Here is a 25,955-nt window from a genome sequence, read left to right as displayed (position 1 = left end):
CGACTCTAGAGATACACTCTTTATTCTGAGGGAGCAAAGTTGTCATGTTTATGTGGTTGTCAGAAACTAATCCCTTCTTGTCTAAATCAGGACGGTTAACCCTTTCCTGAACATTCGAGAAAGTTTCTAGTGACCTCTGAGTTAGTTGGCAAAACTAATTAAGTCTAACATAGTCAGTAGAGGCTTAGATGACCTCAGTCCTACATCTACACTGCTGTTTGTTATTCCAATGTGCAGAGCCTATTGGGAATATAGGAACTACACTACATACTCTAGGTCTCGTTCTGCAGAACCTGCACCTGGGTTGGCTCCATGCTTCCCTGCCTTGCCAGGAGCTGGAGCGACCCCTGCCCAGCTTGAAGAATTTCATGACACCATGTGCCTCACATTTGGCGACCTGACCGTCCCGATACACCTTTGTCCCCTAAGTCTCAGAGGGCACTCCATCGGGTTCTGCACCAGCAGCTCTGGCCCCGACGCTGATACCCAATGGATCTGGTTGTGGATCTGGACCAGCGTCGCTTATGCCATTGCGACTTTCCCCAGTGCCGAGATTTGGCGCCAACCTCATTCTTTTCCCCATCAACCTGGAGCTGGATCAACGTCTACCGACGCGGCAGCACCTGTGGGCCCTAGGTCGGTTCCTCAGCCTTATTTTGAAAGCTAGAAATTGAGTAAGATTCAGAGGGGTTGATGGATACTTTACAAGACCACCTTGAGCACAAAATGCACTGGTCTGAGGCGTTTGGTGAGGCCTTTGGACTGGATGCCTCTCCATATTATGACCTACTTTCTCCCCCTTACAATGCCTACGGAGGAGGGAGCATCATATGATGTGGTGGTAAGAAGGGCAGCTGAGGTCCTGGACCTTCAGGTCCCTTTGGTGGAAGTCATGACGAACATCTTGACAGAGGTCCTGCAGCCGGGTGTCTCCTCCTGAACCTTCCTGCCATTCAACAAGGCCTTGACTGATGATCTTCTGGGAACCTGGTCCAAAGCCAGCACATGGGCTCCTGTGAATTTGACAATCACCCACTGCCATCACTCATCACCAGGTGACCCAAAATACCTCACTAACCACCTTACCCCGAGAGCTTGGTGGTCCAAGCCTCTACGTCACAGGACGTGTTCCCTTCTGCACCCCAGGACAGGGAATCCAAGAGGCTGGATAGTTAGAGCAAGAAATGATTTTTCTTCCACAAGCCTTGCATTGCTGCCGGTAAATGCTGCATGCCTGCTAGGCCGTTACTCCAGCTTCTTGTGGAAAATGGTTGGGCAAGTGCTGCCATTCTCCACCAAGCAGTATCAGACGGGAGAGATGCAACAAAGTTCACGATTTTTTGTGAGCTTGACACAGCTAACTCGCTAGGCAGACATGGTTGAGAACTTCTGCCTTTACTGGGGATGTCCAAGCTTCCCTTATGAGCATACCGTTTGATGGCACCCATCTCTTCAGCGACAAGGCAGACATGGCCCAGGAGCGCTTGAAAGACTCACAGGCTATAGTCCAGTCCTTGGACCTCCCAGTGGCCACCTGTCCCCGCCACCTTTCTCCACTTTTGTGGCCACAGAAGGGGCTTTCAGCCGCGCCAACCATATCCCAGCCACAAGACCGTGCAAGTTCACCAACCTCTGCGCAGCCATGGGCTCTGCTTCTTTTTACCCCGTGGGTTGGGCGGCCGGAGGTCGGGTCAGTCAATTCCTACCTCTGCCATCTCTAAACCTTCCTAGTCTGGCGCTTCAAGATCATGGGCGGTGAGTTGGTGGCAGGATCAGCCATCGACTCCACCACTAACAAAACATCACATCAGACAGGTTGGTTTTTCAGATAATCCGAAGGTTCTACTCCCTCCCCTTCGAGACTACCCCTCCTTCAATGCCTCCGAGTTACGGCCGGCTCAGGCCAATCCCCGTACAGCTTTCATAGCATAACAGAGTCTGTGATGCTGTCCCAGTGTCTGCTGGAACAAGTAAGAAGACAGAGGTGGGAGGCGGCCGGCAGCTTCTTGTAAGTCTTCTGTTTTTTTATTTATTATTAAACTTCCTCCCCCACATGCCCCCTCTCCCCTGCGTGCGCCCCCTCAAATTAACCACTTTTTGTATGTGACTACAATCACTTTATTTATTATTAAACTTCCTCCCCCACGTGCCCCCTCTCCTCCTGCGTGCGCCCCCTCAAATTGACCACTTTTTGTATGTGAGTACAACCACTGTATGTCGCTGCACTCTACACCGAGCTACTCCATCCTGCGCCACTCCACACTATGCCACTGCACTGTACGCTTCCCCACTCTACTTTGTCACTTAACTCTACACCAATGCCCGCTAGGCCAAAGCACTTTACACCACTTTACTCAAAAGTCCAACTATCAATAGGAGCACAGAGGGAATCAAACAGGGTCACCCTCCACTCTAAACTTGATACACAGCAAAAGACCCTGTCGAGCGGACGTCCACATATGTCAGTTACTCGGAAATAGGCCAGTCTGAGTGTACTGATAACTATTCAAGTCCCTTATAATTTGTAAGGGGATATTTCACTGCGCTGCGTCCCAATTTTAATGTTAAAACAGCCCTTCTTCCTTGACAGAAACACAGAACACAAAATGCAGATTGTCTGACCAACCCCTGTCAGTGACAATTATCCACACCAGCAGCGTTGGATCAATATCTATATAGAAAAAATGTGTGAGAAAACAAATGACACCTCACGGAAACACCACCAACGGGGTAACTGGTATGTAATTTCCAGACAAGCCCCTGTCTCATCATCAATAGTCACTTGTTTCTCAAAGAAAGTAGAAAAAAGAGTGTCCAAAACAAACAACCAAGGAAGTGTGACAAACAGTGGGGAGCAGAAACATCTGCTAGTGACAAACACAAAACATAAAGTAGTGCACACAACACAGCAACCCAATCCCATTAACCAATTTTATTCATAGGGAAAAAGTGTGCTGTACCAATAAAAAGGCTGGTAGCTATTCCTGCATACCATTACCTATTTAAAATGCCCACATGTTTCACTGCCACCACAGTTTTGGCAGTTTCATCAGGGCTGCACTATATGCTGCCACTCCACTCTTGGACACTTGTTCTGTGTTAACTGCCAAGGAAAAGGCACATATAAACTATTAAAAGCATGTAAACAGACTCAGTAATACCCGTATGTGTAGTGCCGTATGAAGCCCATAGTTACCCAGAGTCAGCCTGGTTGATCATACCGGCCGCCCAGGGGTAGAGACGGTTGCTAGGGTACTCCTAATGTGAGTCCTCAACTGGCTTCAAAGCTCTATAGGCATAAAACAGGGTACCTATGTTTAGTAAGCTACACGCTTACTTCGTTCTGGTGAACAATTTCCCACCATCCAGACCAGCACACCCATTCACCTGGTCTCTCATCATGGGGGGACATGCAGTGTCACGCTGAACCCACCAGGGGATCGACAACAAGCTGTTATTTCAAATAGGGTTTGTAGCGCTAAACATTCACTCTTAAAAACAGACACTACGTGATTGAAAATTGTGTCTTTTGTAAAGCCGGCTTGTGCAATTCGCCTGCAGACCTAGTGTGATTTTAATACACAAAACAGCGCTACGTTCTGACTCTTATTAGCGCATTGGGCTAATCCAAACCTCGGAAAAGCTCGCCGGAAAGTGTATGCCTGTCCCGACCCTCTCACTGTCAAAGCGGCACACTCTGGGTCAACACAGTCCCCATTCACAATGTCAAACCCCCCAGGTACATCTCACCGTGGTGTGTAATGAACAGCGCCTCGTCTCGTCCACGGCGTGTGTACCGCAGACGCGGTGAAATACCCAGTACTCTGCGTACCCGCCCACTCCCAACGGTCACATGACCGGAGTCAAAATGCGGCGGACATCTTAGAATGGTGCGCGATGCTGCACCTAATACTACAGTCCTTTGCAGTACAACCCAATGTTCAAGTGCCACTTGCAGGGGTAACGTAACTAACAAATGGAAACGGTGTAGTGGATACACACCTGTCTAGCGTTCTGATCGCAAAAATATATATGAATGCGTCTATTTAGAAAAAATGCAGTGATGTAAAGTATCGTAATACATAGATCGATATACACAGCTTGGGCACACTGAAAACAACGGCGGCCATCTTAAGCTGGTCAAAATGTATATTACGTCTGGTGGTGCACAAATAAAGCCAAAGCCAGCACCACTTTCACCAGGGGTAGAGGCAGGTATTGCCACCCGGGGGGGCCCAAGTTGAAGCGTAATCCGTATAACTCCATACAAATGCAACACACAAATAAAGTTTATTTATAGGTGCCACCTAACAAAAGGGCATGAGACTAGTTAATACACAGGGAATTCCTTGCCATATAGCGAGTGTATTTAGGAAACCCTGTAGTCATGGACACTCATATGGGGTGTACTCCCTGTTTAAGGATGGAGAGGATAATAAAGAAGTGCTGATGTAGGATGTGATCCACAATCTCGATAGAGAAAATTCTATGTCGCTGCACTATTGGAGTCACTAACCAATTATAGGGCAAGAAAAATTGCTGGTAACTACCACCCCTGCCCAAGTTGAAAGTAACTCATTAAATGTAGGGCAAGAACAAATACCAGTACTACCTCTGGACTCATAATTTAATCCTGTTCCACTCAATAATTTCGTTGAAGCCTCGTTGGTCTGTTTTTTCGCTGTAAATCCAACGCGCCTCTTTTGACATCAAGACATTCTCTACGTTCTGTGGGGTCCTTTCACCTTTTCTAGCACTGTCCATGTAAAGGTATGTTTCTCAGTGAAGCAGTGTTGTACCAGTTTAGTTGTCAATTTCCCGGCCTTAATGATGCTTAAATGCTCTTGCACTCTCACTTTAATTTTGCGCGACGTGAGTCCTATGTAGTGTAAGCCACATTGGCACGTGAGCCTATACACTACATGTGTAGAGTTACAATTGCTGAAGTGGTTGAGAAACCACTCTTTACCTGATGTAAGCCTCACACTCGTGCTTTTCTTAGTGAGTGGACAGAGCACATTCCACAAGGGTAATGGCCATTGGGGACCGTGGAGGATGAACTGGTTCTCTCCATAGGGGCGCATCACATCAGACAGGTTGGTTTTTCAGATAATCCGAAGGTTCTACTCCCTCCCCTTCGAGACTACCTCTCCTTCAATGCCTCCAAGTTACGGCCGGCTCAGGCCAATCCCCGTACAGCTTTCATAGCAGAACAGAGTCTGTGATGCTGTCCTAGTGTCTGCTGGAACAAGTAAGAACACAGAGGAGGGAGGCGGCCGGCAGCTTCTTGTAAGTCTTACGTGACTACAATCACTTTATTTATTATTAAACTTCCTCCAAGCAATTTCCGCACCTGGGAAAGCAACCCACTCCCCATACCTCTATTCGGTGTCAACAATTCCTGACTGGGGGTAGCACTAGCAGAGACAGCAGGGAGTGCTGAAAGAAACTGAGAGGGGGCGGGTGAGCTTGTCGCAAGCAAAGAAACAAGGGGCGCCGGCAATGACGGGGAGATAGAAGACGCTGCGCCAGGCGGGCGTGGGGCACTTGCTTGTGGGTCCGGGACCCCGCCGGAGGAAACCGGAACCGGCAATGTGGGATACAGTGACTGCGGGGCATAAGGGGGAGGGGGTCGGGCATTCAAAACATCCTCCATCTCATCCTGCACATCCTCTCGCACTACATAACTTTTATTTTCCCTCAACCTGCAAAGCCTATCTGCGCGCTCGATACGTTGCTCATTCTCGTTCTTTGTATGTTCCCTCGCTTTTCTGTGCCATCGTCTGCGCCGCCTTCTTTTGAGTCACCTTCTCCTCTCTCAATTGACGTTCTCTAACTTCCTTCTGCCACATCCTTAATGAATCGAACATGCTCTGACGACTACGCCTACCAAACAATTTGTCTTGCAAATAGTCTAATTTAGCCACCTCGAAAGAACCTGTCGGGCCACTGCAAATCCACATTGTCTTTAGTATATCTGTGCCATAAAGTGCCAAACAAAATCGGAGGCAATCCATGTTTCACCCTCCACCGGGGCGGGTTGGCTTTCAGCCAATCTAGAATCCGATACACGACAGCAGCATCCGAAACACTGCATCTTACTGAAGCACGGCATCTTTTACCACAATGCAATCACACCTTCTCACAAATTCCGTTACCTCTACTCACTAGCTCCTAACACATTCACACACGTATGATATACATTGAATTCAAAAACACACATGCATCCTATACATCAAAATCCTGCCAAACACGTGTTACCGAAATGGGACAAGGCCCGTCGACCAAGTCCTGGGGAACCTGGACCTTACCGCAGACCGAACAGTACACTAACTGTTCTGAGGATGGAGGACACATCCGCCACCCGGATGGCACTACAGATCGCTGCGCGCTTTACCACAGGAGACCCAGGACTTACTCCTGCTGAACCGCCACCTTAGGGGTTCGGGTGAGTTCCGGAGCCTACCCGCAATGAGCCACGCCTCCACCACAGTACCACCCGGTCGGATGACCACAAACAAAATGTCCTCCTAACCTCCGTTAAGTCTGTCAGAGCACCACTCGCGCTCTGAGTTCCCCGGAGCACACTAGCCCCAGGAGCGCACCGGCTCCTCAAACCATTAGACACACTCCGGTCTCTCGGAGCACTCCAGCTCCCTCAAACAACAGGCGGACCACTCGCCTTCCGTATGCGGTACCGACCTCTACCGTTCTCCACCTCCGGCTGCCAAGACCAACACGGTCAGCTCCAGGTTCTGCTTTCGGACCCCGGCGTAAGATCTGAACCGGGACCTCTCCCGATCAGCAAGGTGGGGCAGCGTTGCGAGAACCAAGCTCGGCATCAAAGTGGGTACCCAGACCCACCGTGCCGACCAGAGGGTCCCCGGTCTTCTGCTACCCACCTACGGGTGAGAAAGATCCTTATCGCGGGATCCCTGTTTGGGCGCCATCTGATAAGCGTGACACAAATCCACCCGAGTGACTTACCACACTCACCTATAGTTACTCAGTAAGAAGTCAGCCGGACAGTGGAGAAGAATAAACAAGGTAATTTTATTAGGCCATAAACTCCCATATGAGAGGGCCCTGTCCGACCTCACCCCTAAGAGTGCGCTGAGAGGACTGACTCATATCATCACAGCAATACATTATAACGTGGTACAGTGAAGTAAAACACGCCCCTTCTGGAAAATTACTGAACCCCAGAGAGAGGAACAATGGCATCATACAAGAGGCATCTGCACCTGCAAAGGCAATATTAGCTATCTCTGCCCAAGGCCACGGAGCCGAGCCTCAGCATCTCTGGTGCATGAGAACACTACTGATAAGGAACTTGTTAGTTTCGGCCACAGTTAGCTGAGAAACTAAAACTGCTGCATTAGTGATTCTTATTCCTACGGGAGGGGTGGATGAGCGAGTGCGACTTGCAGACACAGAGGAATACTCAAAATGGAGGCACACAAGCTAAGCTAAGGAAACCAAATATCACCACACGTATAAGTGAATAATCACGTGAGCAGTAAAAATGACGTAAGAGCATAAGTATATACTTCATTAGTTAGACACAGGATGCTAACTTGCATATGTAAATGTCAATGGGTGGGGCATCAAAAATGAAACCTATCACTCCCCCACGTACCCCCTCTCCTACTGCGTGCGCCCCCTCAAATTAACCACTTTTTGTATGTGACTACAACCACTGTATGTCGCTGCACTCTACACCGAGCTACTCCATCCTGCGCCACTCCACACTATGCCACTGCACGGTACGCTTCCCCACTCAACTTTGTCACTTAACTCTACACCAATGCCCGTTAGGCCAAAGTACTTTACACCACTTTACTCAAAACCAATGCAATCTATGCCAATCTATTCTGTACCACTTTACTGTACGCCACTTCACTCTAGGCCACTCTACAACACTCTGTTTTATGAAACTACACTCTACTAAACTTTCCGACACTGCTTCACTCTACGACAGTCTACAAAACTCCCTCTACACTACTCCATGGCACTCCACTAAATTCTATTCTACAACACATTATGCTAATCTAGGACATTCCATTCTACTACAATGCTCCACTCTATGCTACTCCACTCTACAACAATCTACTCTGCTCTAGGCAACACACTCTACACCACTCCACACACACTATGCAACTCCATGACACTCAACTCCACCCTATGCCACTTAATTCTACGACACTACTCCACTCCCCTCAACTCTACGCCACTCTTCTCCCTCCACAACAGTCCACAACACTGTACGCCCCTCCATGACACTCAACTCTACTGTATAGCACTCTCCTGTAGCCTACGCCCCCACAAATCTGTGCCCCTCTGTGACTCTCTATGCCCCTCCTCTCTATACCACTACTCTATGCTATTCCACAACTCTCTACGTCACTCCACGACACTCCACTACTCTCTATGCCACTCCATAACATTCCACTCCAGAATACTCCACTTTGACACTCCACTCTCCTTTACACCACTAACTTTTAGCCATGCTGAACAGCATCCACGCTATCTACAACATGGCTGAAAACAGATTGGCTAAGGCAATAGCTGTTGCATGTGTGAGGCCTATTGGCTTCGCCAATGCTTGTTGTAAGGTGGGAGTAGAGACCAGATATGTATTGTATTGCATTGTAATTGCATTTATATTGCACTTACTACCCCTGATGAGGCGTCAAAGCTCTTTTTCGGCGGGTAGCACGCTACTCCGGGACGAACAGAGGATTAGCGTTGAATTAGTATAGTGAAACATGCAAGTAAGTGGTGGATAGGTTAGTCAGTTATTTGGATTTGGAATGATAGCAGAAGGATAGAGTAGGACAAAGGTTAGTATTTATTTATCGCTTGCTTGTTGAGGCATGCTATTCAGGGAGCCTATAAAGGATTAGTGGTGAATTAATATGGTGAAATATGAGGTAATTTCAGTGGTGGATATTAGTCTGTTACAAGGAGTGAGAAGGGTAGCGGATGGATAAAAGGGGAAGAAAGATTTGCTTTCATATAGCACTTGTTACCCCTGATGGGTGTTGAAACGCTTTTTTGGCGAGTAGCACGCCACTCCGGAACCCATAAAGGATTAGTGTTGAAAATTAGTATAGTATGAATATGAAGTAATTTGAGTAGTAGATGTTATTCAGTTATTTGGGCAGTATTTTAGTATAGTTGAATATGGAATATGGAATTTGAGAAGTGAACATGTTAGTCTGTTAATTTTGATAGAAAAAGGATAGTGTAGGGATAAAAGAGTGAAGGATTATTTTTTTTTTAATGAGAAAAAGGGCAGCATTTCTGGCCCTAGTCCCGACCAGTCTCGAACAGGCCCAAACAGGCAACTACCCTTGTCCTCTCCACCCTTAGCCTCGACGCCCGGGCTGAGACGCATGATCTACTTGATCAGTCTCTGTCCTGCCTCTACCCCATGCACTGCCTTTGCCTCAGTAGCTGTTTGGAAGGCATCCAGTGGTAAGGAAGGAATGTTGGAAACCGCATTGCCTTAATTCCTGCACTTCCGTTGTCAGCCTTGTAGCTCCCATTGACAACCGGAAACGAGAGCTACACTCTATTATTGTGTCTTCACTGCTCACAAAAGACCGATGTTACTCTTCTAAGAGCACAAATTCATACAGATGTCTGTGCGTTCTTCGCAGTCATAATGCAAATCTAAGACCTTGAGATAAAAATGGCCATGAAATTTTTGTACCTAGGGTCGAAGTTATTCAGGTTTGTGTCTGGGGCTCTGATCCCACTTCTGGCAATTCTGGGCATTAGCAGAAGCTCTGGCGGTCTTACATCCTGAGTGTCTTGTACGATTCATGTGCACAATGCATAATTCAATCATTTAAATTTCTAACATCGGTCTCTGTCGCTTGGAGTTCAAATTTCAGTCAGAAGATAGCACTTGCATATAGAGTCGGGCTTCAAGGCAAAAGAATCCTCCATCTAATGTTTATATATTGAAAAATGGGAACATGCAGACGAGCTAATCGAGGCTCTGTTTTGTAGAACATTGTATGTGTGGCATTCATGTAGAGATGTTCTTAACTCAAGTGCTGATGACGGAACCGCTCCGTCATCAGCTGCGGTGGCGCTGTGCTGATGACGGAGCGGTTCCGTCATGGCCCTCCGCCGCTCATGCGAGGCGCGAATTCCGCGCCTCCGCTGAGCGTTCTATTGAGCGGGCGGGCCATGACGGAACCGCTCCGTCATAAGCACAGCGCAACCGACGCTGGTGACTGAGCGGTTCCATCACCAGCATGCGCCCGCCGCTCTTCCGCCCCGCCCCCTTAGCACTGCGGCGGAATAGCCGCCGCAGTGAAGGGGTTAAACCTCCCACTCCTCCAATCTTTTTCTAGCTCTTTCAATTGATCATTTAACTGCATAGTATTGAATACCCTGCTTTTATCAAGATCGTCAAAGCAGGTTTGTGTTTATCTAGGTTCGTCGTGTCCTACTTGGCTAAACCTGTGATGATCTCTTTTCTATCATTTAGAGCTGGAGACCCCTGAGATTCTTCTGTATTATGGATCTCAGTATAGAGTGGCCAAGCCCAGTATTGGGATTGTACTTGGCATCTGTTTGATATTGTTAGGAATGCTGCAAAAAAGTGTCTATATTTTTAGTTTTTTCTTGGAGTCTTGTTAGTTGTTAAAGTGTTTCAATTTCAATGTTGATGTTACTGCTGCCTTGTGTAATGAAAATGTGGAACTTCCTCAATAGGGCAATTTTGACACCAGTCAGTATAAAGTGCTACATCTGACTATGAATCCAGCAAGCAGTGCCCAGCAACGTCGCCAAGAGGAGCATCAGCTGCTGCAAGATGAATGCGAGAAATTGCGAAAGCTCGTCATGGTGCTGGAGGAAGGCAACCCTATTCCAGAGAAACTGGAAGCCATAGGATCTGTGGTGTCCACGCAGGAGCTCACAGGTAATCGCTGTTTCTCAGCCCATCTCCTAAGGTTCCAATATTGAATGATCTTGACTAGTCCTGCTAATTGGCAGGGTTCTTGCCTGTTGCCTGGATGATTGAGCAGGATTGATCTTTGCAGGGCCATAGACCTGAGATTATCAGAGCTTTGACCTGAGTAGATGTCACAGCAGTCAAACCACCCGTCCTCAGTTGAACAAGTGTATTTAATATTAGCGCTAGGGACTACTTTACCACGTGACCCTAAGCTGGCTCTGTTGGGTTTGACGACCGAAGTAGACTTGGCCCGCCCCTTGATCATTTTCCTAGTGCTGGCTTTGGTGGTGGCCAAGAGAGACATTACACGACGCTGGGGAGCGGCCGAACCGCCAGACTTGGAGGAATGGAGGAGGGGACTCGACTTATATATGGCGGCTGAGAGAGTGACCTATAAAGCCAGGGGCTGCCCAAAAAAGTTTCGGAGTGTGTGGGAAAAGTGGAGACGATATCACGGGCTAGAGTGACTCCACAGGGAACCTGAAGGAGAACGCTGGTAAACCTGCCGAACGATACAGGCCCAATGGTGGTAACGGAGGGTGGACATGTTAAAGGCCGTACTGTATAACCCAGTTTGTTGACTAGTGGACGAAATTACATCAGGAGAGGGTGAGAAGAACCCGGGGGGGGGGGGGGGAGGCGGGCATGGCGGTGGCTGTTTCAGGGGTTGTTTTTTCTCATCTCTTTGTATACATATTATGAGTTCTGTTGAACCTCTATGTGTTTTCTTGATCTATGTATACTCCTCAGAAGCGAAAAAGAAAAGTTGCGTAACTGACGGGTACTGGCTGAATGTTGAAGCCAGCCTGTGTCCTTACATATTCTCTTGTGATACTTCCAATGCAACAATAAAAATGTATTTAAAAAAAATATATATTAGCGCTAGGGGGGTGTCATTGACTAGGAGAATTGGCACCTACTGAGTTAGTGTCAGTGTTCACTTCCTGTTTATCAATGCGGTGCAATTGGTGACTGAAAACACCTTAGACCCTCCAAACGTTGGACCCCAAGGCCAATCAAGTTATGAATTCTTATCCTTTGCCTATGCTCCAATATTAAATCCAAATTCTGCTCATTTTAGTTGAGCACACAAAAGAAATAGGAGTAATGTCTTTTTTGTCTTTTCTGTCTTTAATCCAGCAAGAAAAGACAAAAAAGACATTACTCCTATTTCTTTTGTGTGCACCTAATACGCGCGGAATTTGCATTTAATATTGGAGTGTGTGCCGGAGACCATTCCATCCCTGGTTGAATGGAAAAGAGTATGGACATGTATATGCTGGGGGAAAACACGACTTATAAAGCACGGGGCTGCCCCAAAAAGTTTGGGAAAATATGGAAGCCATGGCTGGAATACTATGGACTCACACTCTGTCTCACAATAATCCCCTAGGGTGGGTAGGCAGATGGAGGAGGTGGAGGGGCCTCCTGAGGATATACTGGTGTATAATGCAACCAACTGAATGTCCACCACTGTTATTTGAATATGTCAATATGTTTTGCTACTGAAGAATGTTTTCATATTGCAATTAAGAAAATGCCAATAAAAATATAAAAAATATATAGATATATTGGAGTGTGTGCAAATGATAAGAATTCAAGTGTATTTAATGGAGTCCTTTGTCTGTGATATTACTTTAATTTGTTGTGGAGCACTTGGGCCTAAGTACTGTGCATAAAAACAGACTAGGAAAAACAAATGATACCATAGAAGTGGAACCGAACATCAATGCTCATAATGATTGGACATTGCAAGGGAAGGTTGTATTGATGAGCTGTATGTTTTGGTTTTAAGAATTGCAGAAAGTAGATTTATTATTTTTTTTTAAAAAGAAAGAATTGCAGAAAGTGTAGGTGACGAAGACAACGAGTAACATGGCTTGTACAGCTACAGGCGAAAATACAGTACGCTGGGAGGGTGAACAAGACTTATCTGGCCGGAGACCCTAGCAGCAAAAGGAAGCTGGTTGTGAGAGGAGAGTTATGGGCTGGCCAGACCATGGATGCATTTAAAGACCTCATGGAGAAAGCGAGCAGCAGTGAGGCGAAGTGAGAGGAGCACAGTAAAATAAACATTGCAAAGCAGTCTAAAAATTAAAATAAATTGAAGAGATTCAAGTGTGTACCGAGGAAGAGCAGTACGAGAATTAACTTGCGAATGAAGCATTTAAAGAAATAGATGCTTTTAATACCCATCAACCTGGAATTAGGCCTTTTTTGTAGGGGTTAAAGATTTAGGAACGACTCTTGTCACCGAAGAACAATATCAGCCAGTTCAGTTGTTAAAGAAAAAGCAAAGTAACTCCTTGTGTCCCCAGGAGCCCCAGTGTATTAGATGTGAAGCAGTAGATGCTTTACTGCATCGTGAATTAACTGAGCATGAAAAGGGGATTTTTACTTCAGGAGAGACGTTTTCAAAATGTTTATAATACCCTAGATAATATTTCAGTGCCAGTTAAGCAGCCAGGTTAATAACTTGTCTTACTGTATTCGCGGGAAATTAATTTGCATTGAATACGAGTACTTTTACAATAAATCATAGGTAAAACTAAGACAGTGGGGCACATTTAATTAATTAAGTGCGCCATGTTTCGGTCCCTTTGAAATTCTTTTGATGCTGCTGTCTACGAGAAGGTCCAGCCAATAAAACAAGTGTTTTTTATCCTATAATTCACATTGAGCATCCTGTTCATAAGTACATGAGGTAAACTGATTGGTTGCCATTTGTTGGTGATGTGTATTTACAAAGTAACCGTTATCTCCCATGATGCTCTTGGATTCTCTGAATAACCTCCTTGAGTGTCAGGAGCCCAGGCCCTCAATCAGTTTCTCTTCAGCGCTAGTTTTTCAGCCTCGCGTCCTCCCTCCCTTCAACCCACCAAATACCTCGAAGCCTGCATGCGACTCTTTGCTTCAAAGGAGTTTTGAAGTAAGTGGTTTTGCAGTGTCCGTTATTGTGCTGTACCCAGTGGTCGAAGTGGGGACAAAAAAGTAGGGGAACTGTGGGCCGAGACTCATGGGGCGGGAATAAGCAGAGGATTGGATTAGTGGGCGGAGTCAGAGGTGTGGCTAGAAATAGCAAAACATACCAATTTTTAGTGCATTGGCATTTCACTGACCAGTTACAGCTTATAACGTTATTTAATTCAAACAATCGATAAACATGTTTATTTTAGGTTTAATATATAAGTTGTTTATATTTAATTCATTTACAATGTGGGACATGTTTCCAATCACAGAATATTCCAAATACGCTTATAAGTGGAATCATAAGCCATTTGTCTCCGAGCCATGCAGTTTCTTTTATTGGCACTTTTCCTCCCTTTTTCTAACCATTTCTGATCACCTTTCTCACCGCTGCATTTGCATGTTACACTCAGATTAATGATGTGAAATCTTTCCAGAGACTGTTAGTATGTGTTGAAAACATGCTCCTTTGTCTGGTGTGCATTGCAAATCCCTGGTGAGTTGCATTAGTACTACTGGAACAAGGCCAATGGAGGCACCATTGGATGAGGTGGACTGGCCTCCAGGGTCTGTGACCTCTGTGACAGTCACTGCTGCTCTAGGGTGTGCTGCTTTGTAGGCCTGCCCGTAAGACTGGAGGTGAACTTCAATATGGATTATGGTGGACAGGGCTTCAAGGTTAACCAACACTGGGCACCGGTAGGGTTCACCTGCTGGTGCTAAGAGACCAGTTCTTCTAAGGTCTATCTTGGGAATGTGCTCCCTCAGAAGTGGTCTGATGGACTCGGCATGAAGGCTGAACCAGGTCCCCAGTTCCAAATTCGGTGGCTCTGGCCATAGTGCCACATCCTATCCCCACTGAACACCCTTCTGCCCCACTGAATGAAACTCGCACTGTCTTCAGCTACAACCCAATTCTGCCCCATTATAAAAACACTCGGGAACTCTCTATCATATTGAACTCCCCAAAAACTCCAGTGTCTTGGGTACAATTCGGGAAACAAAGCAAGAAAATTAAAATTAGGTTAATAGATTTTGGGTACGTAAAAGACACACAACTTAAATGCTGACGTTTTAGTTTCCAGTTCTGATGTAATTGTCACAGGGCACCATGCCACACCAGCTCTCTGGAAAGTTGACCTGTGGGTAAAACAGTTTTGTCCCTTTGTTCTTGTTTGTGACCTATCTCATGCAATACATTGGATGACTTCTTGGATTAAGTAAACTAGGACCCAAAAGACCCCACTCATCTCGCTAATCGCACTGAAGTACATTGTTTGTTGACCAGAAACACACCTAGCCTTAATTGACTCCGGATTATGAATTACTGGTGGCAAGGACATTATAGGATTTAAAAGCATGGGTTTTTATTGGTCCACGGGTAAAATGCATGCCCAAATACTCCCCTGTACACTCGCAAATAAAGCACAATTTTTCTAACATATACATTACATTTTTAACTAGGACCATTAAATGTCATAGATTCTGAGGGATTGATCTTAATGACAGAAGCACTAAAGGAGGGATGAGTGGAGTGCAGGAATTAAAGGAGAGGTAGGAACAAAAGGAGAAGAAAGAAATGAAAAAAGAACTGAAAGAAGTAAAATGCAAAGTGAAGAAAGAGAACAAATGTGAAAAGGAAAAAAAGAAAAAGAAGCAATAAAAAACAAAGTGCGAATGAAGCAAAGGAATCAAAAAAGTAACAAAGAGAAAAAAAAAGAAGATTGAAATAGACAATGAAAAAAAGAACCATAGAAACAAACAAGGACAGGAGTGGAATAGGCAGAAAGGAGACCATAAAAGAAGTAGGATGAAAGAAACAAAGGAAATGAATGAAAAAGAAAACTGAAAAAAAAGCAAATAGAAAGGGACAGAAAGGAAGGAGGAGATGAAGAAAGAATGAAAAACTCGGGCAAATAAAGAATAGAAAAACACATCAGTGTGTGTGCTAGGAAGCATTTGCTTGTTTTTAGGCTTCTTACCAGGCGGCAGCTAGACACTTTTCTTTTAACAAGAGGGTATGCTGCTTCTGCTCTGTACCTTTTGGTGGATTCCCATAACCGGATGTAGGTGGAGAGAGGGAGAGAGAGCGAGAAAAAAAATACTCCTGAACTCCACTGATGGGCAAGCTCCTACAAGACATCCTGAGAGCTACTGGTGGGTATTTCTCTGCCACTTAAATCCCTTTACAGACGAAACCGTATCTAAATTTGGCAAATTCATGTAAACCTCTGAGTGTAGATTTACTACTATCTAAACAAACCAAATGTGCATTGTTCTTTTCTAGTACTATGATTTTTTTGTTTAAATGAAAGCACTTTAACAAGTTTTACTGATGCGTATTTGGTACTTTAGAGGCTTTCTGTTAGGTGTTTTAGTAAATGGCAATTGGAGTCTTACCTTTAATAAAACCTTTCTGTTTTTATTCAACATTTTGTAGTGCAGGAAGTGCTTGCTACAAAAGATTAATCTGTGGTTTTTGGACTATAAATGCCAGGTTACTGAAATCAACTCAGTGACACACTTTCATCCTTCTGAGACTTATAAAATGGATGATCAACCTGCTGGAATCCAAACTGCTGCAGTTTCACATATATGTTTGCAAGGGTGTCAGTACGGGCACACATGTCCACCTACTTAAAACTGAATATTACATGTTTGAGATAGAATGATTGATGCTTTTTAGCTCGTGGAAGAAGAATGCTATCTTTCTTTTGCTCAGATTTTTTTAGATTGCGCTGCTCACTATCATTGCTCTTACAGGTCAACAAAAAAACACAATCTTCAAATGTATGTTCAAGGGCGTCAGGATACTTCTTTTTCTGTCAGCTCCTTGTCGCTGTATTTTATTTGCCATTTGATTCTTTCGTTTCATGAAATTGTTGAAAAGCACCTCTATTGTTTATTTGTAACCAAAGGTTTGCCATGTATGGATTCTAAGTGCCCGCAGTGAGCCTGGCGTGGGTGGTGCCGCCATCTGCACTGGCCTCTGAGTAGGGCACTACACATTGGAAAAAAACAAACAAAACAGCAGATAGGTGGCGTCTGTCAGGCTGCTTGACACCAAAGCCTCCTTATGTGACCATTGTCACAGGTCACAGTGGGGGCAGGCAGGCAGCGCCCTCACAAATGAGGTGTGAATCACCGCTCACGGCTGCAGCAGGGCCATCAGAGATAGCCGACACTGATGGCCCTTTCACTGTCACTTTGCAGGCCCCCACAGCGGGGAAGGGGAGGAGGTCGGGCGCACTGCAGAGGCCTTCCTGAATATGACCGTTGCACCACACATGCGGAAAAATAAAAGTGTAATTTAAAAGTACGGCTATTCCTACAGTCCCGGTACGCTTTTTCTAAACCAAGAAGTAGGGGAACGGACTAAGATAATTTTTGAAAGTAGGGGCACGCCGTGCCCTTCAGTTCCCGCCCACTTCATACACTGGCTGTACCACGTGATTATTGGCATTGCCTACCCCAACTTGTGGATAGGGGTGGACAGACTCACAGAGTTTCACTCCGCGGAATTCCGAGGGTTTTACGTAAAATCTCTGCGGAGTTACACCAACAGATAGAAAATATGCATGTCGGTCTATTTACGCTACAATTTGGCCTAGTAGCGTAAACAGCGCAAAAAAAATAGCGCAAAAGGCAGTGGTTAGAATGCGCTGCCATTCAAGTTGATTTGATTGCATCTGAAGTAGAAAATCTGCTCGAGGAGTAGCCAATCTGCTCGAGCAGTAGCCAATCTACTCGGATGGCATCCCTCTGTCTCTGACTGCTCGAGTTGGAAAATGGCACTAGGGGACGCCACATCTCGCTCGCTTTTGCATTTCTGAAGCCTTGTGGGTAAAAATTCCGCTGTGCAACGATTGGGGAAATTCGCCCAGAGCTCCTTATAGTAAGGAGTAATGCAGGTTTGCCAAATTCTGCCAATTCTGTGGGCAGAATGAAACATTCCGCCCACCCCTACTAGTGGACCATGGTGCTGAATATGCAGACTCGAAGAACGGACAAGCACAGATATTTGGACATTACACCTGCTTGCACCCACACATCAGTACTTTGGGAAGTTTTGAGTAACAATTAGTTCACGTCTGATTTCTATTTAACAATATAAATTATGATATTTTCATTTGTTTCATAATTATTCATGATCGTGAAGTCTTAATTAGCTGCAAGCTAAAATCAAAACCTCTTGGCAAATGGATTTCTCAATATGAAATCTCTTGCCAGGTCTGGGAACAACAAAAACATTAATTATACTGTCTGCTTTCCTCCTCCTCCCAGCAAAGTGAATGTGTTGGTTATTCAGTAAATAATAATTTAAAATAGATGAACAGGTTTGTGCAAACACCAGCCTGATTTTAGTTTTTTTGTGCTTGAACATGGACTTCTGTATGAAACCTAGAATCCTCAGCTAGAATGTAGGGACAACTGCTAGTATTTTCAGCCCTGGCTATTTACGTACCTTTGCCAATCCAACTATGCTTGGAGTTAATGAGTTCAATTTTCCTCGTGTCCTTAGTATACTACAATATCCCCATACATTTGCTACCCAAACGAAAAATCCAAAGCAGCTGAGATTGCAAAACCTGGCACCCAGGGTTTTTCTACTTATTTCAGAGAATACCATTCAAACCCCTATACATCCATGGGGAAGCTCATCTCACTAAGTGGTATCAACTAAACTACTGTTGATGGAATTACCTTTAATAGTTGTCGTATGGCAGTGACAATTCTGACAAGGATAGTCCTGCAGGTAGCTAGAGGCAGTCAATACTGGGGTTTGGTGGATGTTGCAGTAGTTCAAATTTTAAAGTCTGTCTGTTGGGACTTGGTACTCTCTACAGGGTCACTCCCAAACTTTTTGCCTTCACCCCTCCTGTTTTCAAAAAACCTTTTTTGTTGACTTTTGGATTCTGTGCACTTTACCACTGCTAACCAGTGCTAAAATACTATCTGTAAAAGTGATCACTGTGATCAAGTTTAACAAAAGAATGCGTGCAACCCAGTGTCAAGGCAGCCAACCTAATAACTAATCAAAACTTCTGGTGGAATACCACTATTGTACTGGATGCACAGTATAAAATATTGTATTTAAATTTCACAATGTTTTGCTAAAGAACACCAATATAAATCATGTAAATTAAACCACAGCGATTGTCTCATACTTCGTAATTCTTCTCCTTATATATTTTTGTTATTCAACTGAACTCAAGAATATCTGTGCTTTACATCAAAAACTTCAATTACGTGACTTGAATGTTGTACAAAATCATAAACATGAACAACAAATAAACATTGCATCAATAATCCCGAATAATACAGCTGTGCCCAATGCATTAGGGATTACACTGATCCCTTCTTCAGGGGCCACTGTTAAAAATAAAAAAACATCAATGAGAACTCATTTGTTTTATGATAGTTTTGTGTCAAAGAAACAGAGATACATCGTCTCACACGACCAGGGATTAAAAAGAATTCCTTATATGCATGCTTCCCAAGGCAATACTAAAAGAAATAATGTGAATTGGTGAAAATGCCAAACATTCCTAAACAGTGATTGTTAGTTCTGAAACTTTATAGGATGTTGAAAATGAAGTTGTGACTTGCCACGTTTATACTTCAATGAATATTAGCACATGCGCATGGACCGGTAATTCATGAAACGTTCACAGTTTGTGTAGTCTGGTGACAAGCTAACAGAAAACCTTCGTTTATGACTTACGTTGTGGCTGTAGGCAAAATGAGAACTCGAGTACTGAGTTCCAACGTTAGTCAGAGGATGACGCAACCGTTGAGTGAAGAAACCGTGCCATGAATGTACACCACCATTATCTATGTCGTCTAATCAATTATAGAAGCCTAAAGCTGAAACTTACTGAAATATGTAGGCACCTGTAGTATACTGAATGAAAATACTGCTATCATTGTGATGAACCGTCACCCATGTGAAAATAAATGATTGCCACAGGAATTGCATATTCACAATCTTCATGAAGAAGGTTATAAAAAACACTGCTTTTCAATTTTATCTTTGAGCCCGCCCAGCATTAACGTCTGTAGAAATTTTGTCCACCACACTTCTCTCTGTGCTAACACCCTGGCATTATCCATACCTGGTTTTAGTGCTAGTGTTTCAAGAATCATAACTCTCAACTGTGCGTTAGTGTGTTTGTTCTATCCAGTGTGTCACAAGATGTGATTTTGTGCTTTTTGTGCGTATAGTACTCTTATGTTCTGTAATCCGAACTTTAATCTTGTGGGAAATGTTACCTACATAGAGGAGCCCGCACGAACATTTGATGAAATAAATAACATTACTAGTGTTGCAATCTCCATTTTACCTAAGTGTTATAGGTTTTCCTGAGTGTGGATGGTTGATAATGTTACCTGCAATCACGTTATTACAGTTGACGCAGTTATAGCATTTATGCATCCCTGTGAATTGTTTCTGCTCTACTACGTTTGTTGAAGACCTCATTTTCTCAATGTTTTTGCTGCGAGTGTATGCAAACAAAGGCTCTTCTGCAAATAAGCCTTTGAAATCCGGCTCATGTTTCAGCAATTCCCTCCTTGACCTGATGATTTTTATGATTGTGGTTGATTTAGTTGAAAACTTGGATACAAAAACATGGCGATTTTGTCTTGTCTTCAATCTCGTAGTAAGTAATTCATTGCGTTCCTTTGACCGTGTTTTTTTGATTGCTTGATCCAAAGTGATTTGAGGGTATCCGCGCTTCATGAACTTCTCACTTTGTTCAACTAAAGCCGTTTCCAACTTTTCTGCCTCTGATGTTATTCTCTTGATCCTTAACATCTGGGAATAAGGTACATTTTGTAGCAATGATGGAGAGTGAAAACTGGAAAAAAACAAGTTATTTCTATCCGTAGGTTTTGTATACACTGATGTTTGAAATTCATTGTTCTTTTTGATAATTAATACATCAACGAAGGAAAAGCTGTCTTCACTGATATTGTGTGTGAACTTGATCCGTGCATTTTTTTAAATGAGGTCATTGATTTGTGATTCCAATAATTCTCTAGAACTCTTCTATATAAGGAAAATATCATCAATAAATCTGACTTAAAACCCCAGATTGGAACTCCATACTTAATCGGAAAAAATATAATCAAACTCAAACTTAGATATAAATGTATTTGCATAGGATGGAGCCCCTGAAAAACCCATTGAGGTTCCTCTGGTTTGTAAATAAAAATCTTCCTTCCATTGCAGGTAGCTGTGTTGTAAGCAAAATGTCAGCAATTCCAACATGAAAACTTTATTCATGCCAATGTCTGGTAGTTGTAATAGGGCCAATTTGCACGCCTCTATGCCTTTCTTCAATGGTATTGAAGTATATAATGAAGTAACATCTATTGTACATAGAATCCAGTTAGGCGAGCATTGATCGTTTATTTCTTGAAGTAGATTTTAAAAATGTGTGGTATCTTTCACATCCTCCAAGTTTGCACAAATTTCTGTAAAAATGATCTACAAATTGACCAGCTGACGTAAAGATAGAATCACAACCTGATACTATTGGTCGAAATGGCGGGTCTTGAAGATCTTTGTGTACTTTCTGAAGCATGTATAACTTGGGTCTTCTTGGATGCATCACGGTGAGAAAACCGCTTATGTTTGTAGTAATCCATGACATTTGTCCGGCATGCTCAAGAATTTGTTGCAGGGTATCCATGATTGTAAGGGTTGATTCTTGATCTAACTTAATGCAAGTTGTATCTTGTAGATATTGCAACACTTTTTGTTCATAAAAACTTCTGTCCATAATAACCAGGGCACCGCCCTTGTCATCCACCTGAAAAGTAAGTCTGTCGTCTGTTGCTACTTCTTGGATAATTCCAACCTCATACTTCAAGTTTTTTTGAACCATTGGTCGAAGGTTGAGTTTGGCAAAGTCATTCCAAATCAATGTTTCAAAGGAATCCAAAAGTTTATGTGATACAGGTGCCATAAACATGCTTTTGGGTTTAAATGGCCGCAACTCTGATTCTTGATTCCTGCTGGGAACTTCTGAAGTCTCCAATATCTGGACCAATGTTTCAACCTTAAACTTTTCATGATTTTAAAAGTGGAAACTTCAAATTCTAGAGCATTTGTATGGTAAACAGGAACAAAAGATGTTCCTTTGTTTAGCACTTGTTGCGCCGATGACTATTCAACCGAAGATGTATTGATGACAAGGCTTTGCCCTTGCTCCTCAGGTTACACTCAGTTGGCACATTTAAGTTACTTTTGTGTCCCTAGTACAGTGTTTCTATATGTACCCAGGGTCTGTAAATTAAATGTTACTACTGGTTCTGCAGCACTTATTGTGCCACTAATTTATGTGGCCCTTTAAAACATGCCTCTGCCACCATTGCAGCCTGTGTGCAGTTCTAAACTGCCAAGTCTACGATGCAGCAGATCCAAATGCATTCAAAACAAGCAGGAGGCACTACCATACTCAACATTAAATTAGTGAAAAAAAGAGTATTACTCCAACAAAATACTTGAAGCCAACCAAGACCCCAAAAATATTCTGTCATAAAGTTCTACAGTGACCCCAAAGCATTGCATAAAGAAATCCCTCCCTCTCTGAGCTTATGTGACCAGATCTCGATCTTCTTTGAGGGAAAAATCCAGAATATCCAAAAGGATTTTGTAACGTTCCCCACACAAAATTGTGACCTGGACTTGGAGCCCGACCCTACAAGCACTGATCACTCACTCTAAACCTTCGAATCAGTCTTGCTTGAGCTGACACTGGCTGCAATTGTCGCCTGTAAATCAGGTTCTCCCTTCGATCCCCCCCCCCCAACCCCCCCATGATTCTTCCCCAAATCAGACATTGTCAACCCAGTAATCAATAAGATAGTCAATTCCTCCCCACTCTCAGGCCCAGTTCGAGACGAATGGAAGCTAGCCATAGTGAATCTTTTGGAAAAAAAGCAAAACGTAGACTCAGCCAATCTCCGCCCTATATCACTCCTCCCGATACCGGGCAACATCACGGAAAGACTAGTCCACAAAGAACTAACTGAGTTCTTTGAAACCCCCAGGATCCTCCACCCTTGGCAATTAGGCTTCCGCCCCAAGCATTCCACAGAATCTGCACTCCTGGGAATATCGGACACACTAAAAACTATAGCAGACAAAGACAGGAAGGCCTTTTGATTTTGCTCGACCTTTCTGCTGCATTTGATACCATCTCACACAATATTCCCCTTGCTAGACTCCAATCAAGTGGCATCTCCAATACTGTTCTAGCTTGGATTGAGTCCTTTCTCACCAATCGAGGGCAAGCAGTGGCCCTCGGTACCTTCATCTCTGCTCATCCCTCAGCCCACTGCTGTTCAACATATACATGGCCCCTCATTTCCCTGATGATATCTTTTGAGATTGAAGTAACGTCCTATGCAGATGATACACAATTGATTCTATCCCTGAACAAAGACTGCACCAACGCTGAACTCAATTTCAAACTGTCTAGCTGAGGTCATCCAGTGGATAAAGGACAACGACCTCAGGTGCAATACAGACAAAACCGAGATCCTTCTGATAGGAAAAGAAAATCCCTTCCAGCCAAGTGCCTGGTGGCCGTAAGGTACGGCACCACCTCCCACTACTGTCAAGGTAGCCAAAAACCTAGGAGTGCAATTTGACACCGCTCTCTCCTTCCGACCACACATATTGACAGTGGCAGGGACCTGATTTAACCTTATCAAGTCATTAAACAAAATTATTTGTCTTTATCCCCCTTACCGCAAGAAAGACCGTGGCAGTGGCACGGATTTTCTCGCGCTTGGACTACTGCAACAGCCTCCTGGCAGGAGCAAATAAACACTAAAAAGACTACAAGTGGTATAACACGCTGTGGCCCACTTAGTCCTGAAATTACCATGTAGGTCCTCCGCATCCGCAGCACCCAAAACCCTCCATTGGCTTCCACTACATAAGAGAATCCTATTTAAGATACTCGTAATAATTTTCAGAGCATCACTAAACCTACGCCCAATGTACCTCTCAGCCAGATTCACCCCATACGCCACAACTTGGACTCTCAGATCCTCATCATCAAACCTCCTCATATACCCCTGCTTTAGGTACAAGACCAAGGGAGGAAAAACAGTAGCTGCATTAGGAACCAAAGCCTGGAACCTCTTGCCAACACACATGAGGTTGTTGAAAACAGACAGTTTAGGAAGGCACTGAAAACCTGGATCTTCAGACGAATTATGCCTATCCTTCAAATAGGGTCTCTGCTGCTCCTTCTCTCTCTTCTCCCAACCAGCGCCAGGATGCTCATTGCGGAGTGACAGCCCGCGCTTTATAAATGAAACAATCAAATCAAATTCATCTTGTTAAAATAAACCTTTTGTCAGGCCTGAACCTTCCTTTTTAATACATATAAGCTATCGTTGAAGTAGGCTTTAAACTGCTTAGTGGCAGGGCGCATTGTATTTAAAAAGTACGAAATGTGTTTTTAAGTTTTGCATGTGCTGGAAGTGAATAACTCTTAAATTCATTTTTCACAACTGTAAGGTCTACTTCTCCTTTACTGGGTTACCTTATTATAGATAATACGTGCTATGTGATTTCGATCAGGTGGAAATGTCCTGTTTAATTGTAATTTAAAATTCTCTTTAATGGTAGACTGATTTTAGATTACAATTATGGTAATGCCACTTTTAGAAAGTTGACATTTCCCTGCCCTAAACTTTGATGCCTTCTAGGAGTTTCAGCTGCCAGGGCCTGTTAATTGCTCCCCTATTAGGCGTGCTTATTGTGCCTAGACAGTGAACAATAAGACCTGAGTGTAGCTGGGAAAGGGCCATCCTGACAGATTTGGAGGGGTGAAGCCATTCCCTACCCAATAAATATTTGAAAGGAGCTGCCTCAGCACACACAGAACTTTAAACCAGGTTTTTTTCACCCCAGACATCTTGGGGTGACAAACCTGGGCAGGGAGGAAGGTAATTTCAGACCCATCTGTGTGTGTGGGGGGTAGGGCTGCGGAAGTTTATTCCACTTCAAAGCTGGCACCAGTAATACATAGTGGACCCTCAGACCCACTCTTCAGTGCACTAAAGACTGCAGAAGTACTGCCTTAAACTTCAGAGAACTGCCCTCCTGCCTGAGGCCTGTCTTGCTTCTCAAAGGACTGCCCTGCTACGTGAAGCCTCTTGCTTCTTGAAGGAGAGAGGGACATCTCCTTAAACCTAGGACAACCAGAGTGACTCCAAGGGTCAGGTGGCTGACCACCTGTTCTGAGCTACAGGCACACATCAAACTCCAGAGGTCTCCCTGCAACTGCCCAGGTGACCTGATACAACTGGCACTGCCTGAACTTGCAACTGAACTTAACTGGGCCTGCCCTGGGCCCAGCTGCCTCTACTGTAGATAGTTCCTGGTCCCCAAGAGATGCCTTCCCAGATCCTGGAACCTTGGCCGGCATCAATTGAGCTCTTCCTTTGAAATTCTGAAGTCTTGAACTGTGCGTGCTACACAGATAGGAGATACGCCTCCTAAAGAAAATCTGCAAGAGAGCAGAAAGAGTATGGAGGAAAGACTTCGATCCCATCAGTAAAAATAATTACAGACTGACGATTCTCAACTATAAAAAGGCTCTAAAAAACTCGCAAATCTCCTTCTTTAATGAAAAAATCAGCAAGGCAGCAAGTTTGTCGAGAGAGACGTTTCTCATCACGAAAAAACTTCTAAAAACGCCAACACCCCCAGCTGCACGCAACCCTTCGAACGAGCACTGTAACGAGTTAGCCAATTTCTTCGACTCAAAAATACAAAACATCCTCAAACAACTTTCGGCCCTTTCTCCTGCGGTTCCCTCCCTCCCTCTCTCTCCCCAGCGCCAGGACAGAGACACTGAGTTAAGCAAGTTCCATCCTATTAACGAGGAAACCCTTGGTCCCATTCTACAAGCCCTCAAAAGCGGATCTCCGCATGACCCAGCTCCAGTGAGACATCTGAAGCAGGTCGCCCCGAGCATCC

General features: G+C 44.3%; 1 protein-coding gene across 2 annotated transcripts in view; it reads left to right on the top strand.

The window, feature by feature from the left end:
• The window catches only part of MAD1L1 (mitotic arrest deficient 1 like 1), a 2,106,297-nt gene that overhangs the window by 1,377,159 nt on the left and 703,183 nt on the right, over nucleotides 1–25,955 (top strand). For both annotated transcript variants that reach the window (XM_086940612.1, XM_086940613.1), the window contains exon 16: nucleotides 10,735–10,942. In XM_086940612.1, the coding sequence (XP_086796738.1) occupies nucleotides 10,735–10,942 (208 nt within the window). The remainder of the gene's footprint in view (nucleotides 1–10,734; nucleotides 10,943–25,955) is intronic.

Source organism: Lissotriton vulgaris, chromosome 10, assembly GCF_964263255.1.
Source record: "Lissotriton vulgaris chromosome 10, aLisVul1.2, whole genome shotgun sequence".
NCBI lineage: Eukaryota > Metazoa > Chordata > Amphibia > Caudata > Salamandridae > Lissotriton > Lissotriton vulgaris.
The sequence above is the reverse complement of the archived record's forward strand: the minus strand, read 5'-3'. Positions and strand labels throughout refer to the sequence as shown.